This window comes from Aotus nancymaae, unplaced genomic scaffold, assembly GCF_030222135.1.
Source record: "Aotus nancymaae isolate 86718 unplaced genomic scaffold, 86718_ANA_hifiasm-v0.15.2.pri h1tg000020l, whole genome shotgun sequence".
NCBI lineage: Eukaryota > Metazoa > Chordata > Mammalia > Primates > Aotidae > Aotus > Aotus nancymaae.
In genome coordinates, this window is record NW_026988432.1 from 62,955,100 (window position 1) to 62,964,259 (window position 9,160).

The window sequence follows — 9,160 nt, forward strand, 5'->3', positions numbered from 1 at the left end:
CCAGAGGCTGAGCCACCCATCTGGCAGCTGACCTCAGACACATGATTGAGCCCAGTCAAGACCCAAAGGGTCACCTGGATGAGCTGGAATTGCTGGCCTACAGAATCATGAGCTAAGTAAATGGTTGTTTTGTGAAGCCACAAATTTCTAGGGCTGTTTGTTATTCAGCAAAAGTTAACTGATACTTATACTTCTGAATTTTTGAAAACAAATTTCCGTATGTGTCATTTTTCCTTCCCCAAATTTGGAAAAAAAAAAACAAGAAGGGAGGATTTTTAGTACAAAATTCCTCCCCAGCAAACCATCATGTCTAGGGCAACAAAACACTAGTAGAGATGAAGGGCCTTTTCTGTGTTCACCTTATGGCCAACAAGGCTACTGAATTTCTATTTTACTGCACTGAAGCAAATGCCTGAAGATCACTCTATTTATCTTTTCTTTATAGATAAGGTTGTATTACTTTGTAATGCCCTGGTAGGTTTTGCCATGAACACCCTGCTTCAATGTGAACTGCCTGTGCTTCCTGCACCTGTGCTGGGAGCCTGTGAGTCATTCCCCACCATCAATATCCTGTGAATCCAACAACTCCCAAGAGCCCATTTTCATGGTCATGGGCTGCTAATGCAGGCTCACCTCCAAATGCAGGAAAGTAGCGGACTGCTTTTATTTTCAAGTTTATTTCTGAAATATAAGTTTGCCTTCCCGTAAAATCTTGAAGTTTTTGTGAGCATGTGCAAGTATGGGTGCCTTAGGTCATTCTTATACTGCTATAAAGGAATACCTGAGACTGACTAATTTAGAAGAAAAGAAATCTAATTGGCTCACAGTTCTGTAGGCTGTACAGAAAGCATAGCAACATCTGCTTCTGGGGGAACCTCTAGAAACTTTTACTCAAGGTGAACGGGACGGGGGAGCAGGCACTTCACATGGCGAAAGGAGGAGCAAGAGAGAGAGAGAAACAGTCGGGGGAGCAGGAGTGCCACAGACTTTTAAATGGCCAGGTCTCCTGTGAGCTCAGAAAGAAAGCTCATTTATCACCAAGGCAATGGCCCAAGCTGCCCAAGAGGGATCTGCTCCCATGATCCAAACACCTCCCTCCAGGCCCCACCTCCAACACTGGGGATTACAATTCAACATGAGATTTGGGTGGGGACAAATATTCAAACTATATTAATAGGTTAAAGAATTTTATTTTCTTATGACCTACCTCATCACACAGAGGATTTAGAGTGACTGTGGAGCACTTGCAGGACACATAGATGCATTAGGAGCCCTCCATAGGATGTAAATTTAATGGTGTTGTGCAAACTTTTCTCTCTCAACTGTCTGTCTCATGCTTGCCACCATGCCTGGATTCATTCCATTAACCTGTTATTCCCTCTGATCTTAGAGGGTTTTTTGATATTTAAGAGTTCCTCATCACTAGTAAATCTCCCTGCTGTCATCACTTAGCACATCCACGGGAGTTAGCTGATTTCTAGCTAGAACAAAGAGTAGGCTGTAGGATAGGTGCTGAGAGAGGTGGGTGGCGCCATTTCAATTTCATGTATTTCACTGTGTTTGAGGGGTGACCTAATAACTATAGAACTTTTCTCTAGGAGGCCCTGCAGGTTACTGGCTATTGTTTCCAAGCCTCTTTCACATTCAGCAAATGATAATACGCTTTCCTTCCTTGAAAGGTGTTAGCATTCCCTCATTATTACTTTGGAAGCAGCTTTATTGCATTGCTGAGCTTGTGTTCCAAGCACAGGATGTCTTAGGGATCCACAGAGGCCATCTCCTCTGATCCTCTCTCCACTCTGACTTCTTAAACTGGGAACTGAGGATCAAAGAGCAGAAGAAACTTCCCTGGGCTCTGAGCCTCCCCTACCAACTGCCTCACTCCTCTATTTAAACACACACACACACACACACACACACACACACACACACACACACTCCTACCTCTGAGAATCCTGGGATTTGGAGGAATGTAGTTTGGGATTTAGAAAGCAAGAAAAACAGAAAGGAGAAAGCAAGAAGGAGGTAGAGAAAAGGACAGGAGAAAAGAAGGAAGGCAAGAAGGCAGGCAGACCATTTTAATGGGGAAAAAGGCCTTAGGAGTAAAGATGTTGCCAAATCTCAGGTCCTCACATCTGATGGAGGCTCCTGCTCTGGGTAATCACAGCAGTCCACCAGGAAGCCACGATGGGGTGGGATTTTCACCCTACCTGCAGAATCATCAGGCTATGACAGATGGAATATTGCTCTTCTTTTTCTTTCCCTTATTTCAGGAATAGAAATTTCAAGGGTCAGAGTGGAAAATGATGAAAGTGCATCAGTGATTCTTCCCACTGATACCCACAGGACACCAGAAGTTATCCCTGGTGTTTGTGATACCATCTTCTTTTAAATCATTAACAACTTAGTTTAATGATATCATCTTGTTTTGTTTAATGATATCATCTTTTTTTAAGTCATTAACAACTTAAGAGTCCCTCCATTGGTTACTGTGGCAGTCTGGAAACCCTTGTGGCTGGTGATGAAGGGAACCCTAAAAGGACACTCAATGGGATACAAAGGAAGTGTCCCAGTTTGGGTGTCCTCAGAGCAGAATCTGAGTCAAGGACCTAGGTGCAGGCAGTTTGTCTCAGCAAACAGAATCAAGGGAGCTGGAGAATATGTCAGAGAAGGAAAATCAGTAAACATCTGGCTGCTGCTTTGAGCACCTGAGGGTCAGTCCTGCTGGGATCCCAGAGCTTTGTAGAAGATAGCAATTAGGACCTTGAAAAGTTATTAATATCAAGTTAGAAAACAATTAATTGTCCCTAAGCATATTGTTTGCGTCTAAACGTGTTGATAGACGCTCATTTCAGAGTTTTGAGTCTAGCCCCGCCCACAAATGTGCCACCATCCGTATCACTTGGGCTGTGTTCTGTGCCCAATGACGCTGAGCTACGTGGTGCCAACCAACTCTCCTTCCCCACACTGCCACGCCCCACCTGAGTTGTGCCTCTCATCTTATTGGCCTGGAGAATCCTAGCAGACTCATCCTAGCAGGCTCATTTTACACATATCAGCTTTCTCATCCTAAGACTCATATCAAATTAATTTTTTTTTTTAACAGTACAATCAACTATTTATTTTGCAGTTACTCATTTCAGTGATTGAGAATTTCTGTGATGTGCAGAGAGACAGCCTATAATTGGGCTCAACATCCACTTGATTCTAACACGATCTCTGCCCAAGTTCCATTATTTGGGTTTTGATATTTATTGCTAAGTGCAAACATCAACTGCTCTTCACCTTGTCTTATGCTTTCTGAGCAGGTTCGATCCAGAAAGAAAAGGTGAGGCTAAAAGCCCAAAGTGAGTGAGTGTGAGGACCACAAGGAAGCCCACCGCTCCACAGTAGATGATCAAAACCACGTGCTCACGTGGGAGGTAGCACTTGGAGAGGGCGTAGTCTGCGGGAGTGATGCTACCCATGATGAAACTGGGGTTGTTTCTGTTCCTCCAACTGAAAGATGGGACGCTGAGCTCGGGGACTTGGCCCTCGTGGTGCACCTCGCAGGCGCTGTGCGTGTGGCCACTGAGGACCAGGCGCGGCTGGAGCCACCACAGCAGCTTTTGTGATGCCTCCCGAGAAAGCACATCATAGTTCTCCTTAAATGGGATGTTCCTTTCCTCCGGAGGAGCAGCATCTTTCCCAGAACAGTTAGCATCACTTCTCCGGTACAGAGGATAATGCTGCAGGAGGATGGGGGCAGACGTGGGTAGCAGAGGCCCAGGTCCACACTGGCTGGAGCCACGTACCTGCTCTCGGGAGCAGTTCAGTCTGTGAGAAACTTCAATGAGCTCTGCTTCTGCTTCAGAACAGATGCCACAGCCGTCCCCTTTCAGCGCCACGCTGTTGACCATCACAAAGTTTATGCCTTTCCAAGAAAACAGTCTTTCAGAGCTGAACACTTTCTCAAATCGTTTCACTTTGTATATATTCATCTCATAATGGAAGCCAATGTCATGGTTTCCAGCAACTACCTTCAGCTGCACGTGACTTGGGTGTCTGAACATTTTCTGAAACCGCGCCACATCATCCACCCAGGCCTCAGGGGTGCTCCACTTCCCTTCATCAAAGACATCCCCCAGGATGAAGACGACTTCCGGCTGCAGCAACCACAGAGCTGTCTGGAAGGCTCTCTCCATCTGCCATTCCCTTCGTAATTTGTCCAGCCAGTGGCCTAGGAATTCCCCAAGCAAGTGAGTGTCAGCCAGAAACATAGCTTTGAGCACAGGCTCACGTGTGGCTTGTTCACCATCATCGGCTGTGGGTTTCACTTCAGGCCACTTACACTGAAAGATCACTAAGTAATAGATTAAAAATTCACAAACTAGAAGCACGGCAAAGACAACAGCTATGAGTTTCAACAGCAATGAACTCTTCCTCTTTAATGGATGAAAGTTCCATCTTCCAAACCCCAATCCAATCCTAGCCATTTCTCAAGCAACAGTAAATCCATCAAGGGTTCACCATGAGAAAACTGCAGAGCCACAGGCAGGGTGATAGCATTCAGGTCTTAGCTGGGTATTCATGGTGGCAGTGACACACATTGCTGGAGGTTGTTGGTTTACTGGAGTGAGGGCAAGAGATAGGCTATAGACAGTGGGATTCTACTTTCAGGTTCTTCAACTTGCACTCAAGATGAGAATCTGAGAAGGGCGATGACCATTCCAGGGAGGGTATACGGAGCTCAGATGTCAGAGAAGCCCCTGAAGTCTTGTGGGGTGCGAGCTATGAGAGACACCGACCAGAGATCCTGTAGTTTTTCTCTAGTTCACTATCTTAAATATATTCATTGCAATCTCATCAACGGCGACTTGCATTTGAAATTTTCCACCTTGAGCGGTATTTTTTAATGGTAAGATGCATTTTTTAAAAATCTACACGCATAAACTAGAGTGAGAGACCCCTGCAATGTAATACACAGATATTAAGTCATCGAGATTTTCCAGTAAATAATTTGCAGAATGCTGTTTTTCCTAGGTTAACCTGCAATCTTAAAACGGAAGGAGGTTCCATTTTTAGAAGTTTAAATGTTGTCACACGGGCGCAAGCATACATACAACAGCCACGCTTTCCCTCTCTGCGCACAACGCCAGGCAGATGGGGAGCACCGGGCGGTGCGGGAGCCCTTCTCAAATTAATTTTTTTCAAGAAGAGACAATAGGGTGAAGTCTTCAAATGTCCAGGCTTGAAACCAGGCTGCTGGCTTAAAATCCTATGTCTACCTCCCACAAGCCATGTGAATACACAACTCACTGAAACGCTCTCTGTCTCAACTTACATAAGACCAGGGTGATAATACAGGAGAACCTACCTAGTGTGTGGTTGTGCCATTAAATTAATATATGTATGTGTAGTACAACAGTTCCCAGCACTCACAAAAAAACCTACAGATGTAGTAGTCGATGTGATTCTTCCCGAATTTTTCAGGCAGACTAAATCTCATCTCCCCAGTTCCCCAGTATACCCCACTTTATCTTCACATTTAACTTAACGTACTGACTGTTTGCCTGCCTTTCTCCCTACGATATTGTGAGTTCCTGGAGGGCCTTCCTTTTTATTTTAATCGTCAGAGGCTGACACAGTACTTAGCACGTAGTAGGTCCTCCAAAAATACCATTTCAATGAATGAATAATCCAATGATTTCATAATACTTACAGAATAGACCCCACATTTCTTAACAGGTCGCCTGTCAGATCCCTCAGAATATGACTGCAACATCACTTGAATGTCCTCTGCCACCTTCCGACCTCTGCACCTTACGTTCTATCACAAAAGTGCCATATGCTATTCACTGCCATGATATGCTCATGCTGTTCCCACTCTGATATAAAATGTCCTTCCCCTCTTTCTCTGCCTGGTGAATTTCTTTACTTCCTCAGGCCTTCTTTGAATGCCATTACTTCTGTGAGTTCTTCCAGACTACTCCAAGCCCCCAGCCAGATCATATTGCATTTTTCCATGTGCTCCCCTAGGTCTTTGTTCTCTTGCGTACAGCTTGTGAAAATAAATTGGGCTTGGTCACATGCCTTTCTCTCTCTCCCTCTTTTAGTTTGTCAGCTTCTCCTACAATGATCATGTCTGGGCTGCCAGATTTCAATAAATATTTGTTGAAGATTAATGCCTGGGACTTTGCTGCTTTGGGTGATGTTTAGATTTCTGTCTGCCACATCTACTCAAGGCTGAGTAGGTTATTTCTGCTGGCCAGGCTAATCAAACACATTTTGCTGAAGCAAGCTAGGTGGTCTGTGCCTGGTAGAGTCACAGATCATTAAGACTTATCCTTAGTATTCAGTGAGACGTTTAATAAGCCAGTTTTTTCAGGGAGTTTCTTTTGTTGTTGTTCTTTTCTGTACCATCCCCTCAAACTGGAGCCAATGGGTCTGAAATATGCTTCTGGAGATGTGCTGCAAATCAACATGTTTACCATGCTTTTGAAGTCTTCCTGATTTAGCCCAAAAAGTTATATTTTTATATGTTAAAGTTTTTCCTCATTCTTCTCATAGAAGAGGGGGTTTTGACATTTGTTCAAAAACTGTAGGTTCTTGTGGATAATTCATTTTTGTTTTCTGGATGAATCTCTGTATTAGTCCATTCTCACACTGCTAATAAATGCATACCTGACACTGGGTAATTTATAAAGGAAAGAGGTTTAATTGACTCACAGTTCAGCATGGCTGGAAAGGCCTCAGGAAACTTGCAGTCATGGTGGAAGGGAAAGCATACACGTCATTGTTCACATGGCAGCAGCAAGGAGAAGTGCTGAGTGAGGTAGGGGAAAGTCCCTTATAAAACCATCAGATCTCATGGGAACTCACTTTCACGAGAACAGCATGAGAGAAACCACTCCCCAATTCAATTACCTCCACCTGGTCCTTCCCACAACATGTGGGGATTATGGGAACTACAATTTAAAATGAGATTTGGGTGGGGACACAGCCAAATCATGTCAATCCCAATGCTGTTTTATAAAAATAAATGGCTTAGTAATCTCATATTGATATTAACCTAAGAATTTTTGTCTTTGTGTATATATGGGTACTGATATTTACAGCCAGTCTTGGGGGTCAAGAAAGAAGAGGAATAAAGGATAAAGATTCCCTAATGAAGGGCCTGGAAACACCAAATGTGACAGTTGAACTCCATTAGATGCCTGTTTTACTTAGTCATCACAGGGTCAAAGACCAGAACACCAATGGACACCAACCACTTCTGTTAATAAACCTCTATCTCTCTTGGCTTTATGAGTCCCCCTCCTCCTTCCTAGACTAAATTCTACATCAAAGTGTTTTCAGGGATATTATCTTCTTCATTGGGCTTAGTCACATGAAACTAAAGGAGAGACAGGTAATCCTCTTCCACATTCTTGGAGGCCTACTTATTCTCAGACATGTCTTAGATCTAATCAGCCACATTCTGTGCATTCACATGTTCACACACAGACACACACGGAAGAAATTGCTTCAAATAAGATGCCAAGGCAAACATACACCTTTGAACCTGGTATTTTAATTTAAACCTTTCAAAACTATTTTTAAGTGTTAGAGTCATTAAGAGAGATAACATGGATTTAAACATTATGTTGTGCTGACATATATATATGTTAAATTGAGTTGATAGTCATTGTTTCAAGCAGAAAAATGAGGAACTTACCATGATTTAAAAGTAATGTTCACAGCATGAAATAGATGAATGCAATCTTTGTTTTCATAGCAACTTCAATTATGCATAATAGGAAAAGGATACAGTCTTGCCCAACGTAGTTCCACAAGCTCCATAGTTACAGCTCATCTTCCAGAGTCATCATTTGCCTGTAAGATGACTCAGAAATGTGACCTATTAAATGATTGTACAGTAACAAGAGGTTATATTTCCAGAGTGTTGTCTGTCTAGAGACATAGCTATAATGCAGATTCATTTAAATTTTACTTTAAGACAACTAGGTTGATATTATTATTCCCATATTACAGATGAGAAAATAGGTTCAGAGAACTTTTAAGTAATTTACCCAAGATTACAAACTGGTAAACACATTTGGAGTTTGAATTCAGATATGTCTGATTTCAAAATTTATGTAGGCTCAAATATGTTACCATACCATCTCCTCCAAAAATAATTGCTCTCTTTTATTTGGCACCTGGCTGCTGATTTCCAGACCTTCTGAACAAAGCAACACCCAGTACATAAAGAGAGGTTAACTCAAAAGATACTCAGTTACGTATGGTCTTAATCAGCTAAATGTACTTCGTATTTGCCCTATTCCTTAAGGAAGTAAATCTAATAAGATGAACTTAAATGAATAAATCCAAAACATATTTACTGCCAAGACTTATACTAAACTCTTCTCATGCCTGGACTATTACCATAATCTCCTAACTGATTTCTCTGTCTCAGTCACTTCATCTGTAACCTACTTTGTATTCTGCCTCCCTATAAATATTCACAAAGCATGATGTTCTTCTCTTCAAAGACCTCTTATTCCTTCGAATAACTAGAGTATGTTGTTTATACTATTCATGTGGTCCTTAACTTCTACTATCCTGTGATTTAGGAATATGTAAACAATTTATATTTCTTCATGCAATATAAGTGCTTTATAAGTTGAACCTTAAATGTTTAGCCAAACTAAGCACTTAATAAAGAATTATCAAATTCAGAATTTTCCACTAGACAGCAGAAAATGCATTATTTTTGTTCCATGGCTGGCTCTTCAAATGTACTCAGCTCAGCCATTCTATATATTCTCAGAACACCTCAAAAACCTGCCACCATCTCTTCTTGTTCATTTACTCAGATCTCTCTCCCCTTTTATGTCAACCTCCCTATTCCTCAGGCTCTTGTTCCCTGAACTCTTGGCTCTGTCCTCTAACCACTAAAATCCACTTCTTACCTTGCTAGCTTAGATGCTATATTTCATCTCCAAATATGATTCTCCAACTCTGATTCCTGGCATCCTGTATTGGACCCAATCGATATTTACTGTTTGTATGTGTGCCAATAACAAATTGCTATTCCCTCTGTCACAATGTAGCTCATGGGACTAACACCACCTGGGCCAATCCACCCTGACTCCCTGCCAGCAAACACAGATTAAATACATTGTCCAAAATACTCAAA

At 42.3% G+C, this 9,160-nt stretch overlaps 1 protein-coding gene across 1 annotated transcript; it reads right to left on the bottom strand.

Moving 5' to 3' along the window:
* Positions 1-3,104: 3,104 nt before the first annotated feature.
* On the bottom strand, positions 3,105-4,958 carry LOC135276039 (metallophosphoesterase 1-like). Its single transcript, XM_064378996.1, has one exon. It carries the CDS (start codon positions 4,473-4,475, stop codon positions 3,282-3,284), a length of 1,194 nt encoding a protein of 397 aa, XP_064235066.1. The 5' UTR covers positions 4,476-4,958; the 3' UTR covers positions 3,105-3,281.
* Between the last annotated feature and the right edge of the window lie 4,202 nt (positions 4,959-9,160).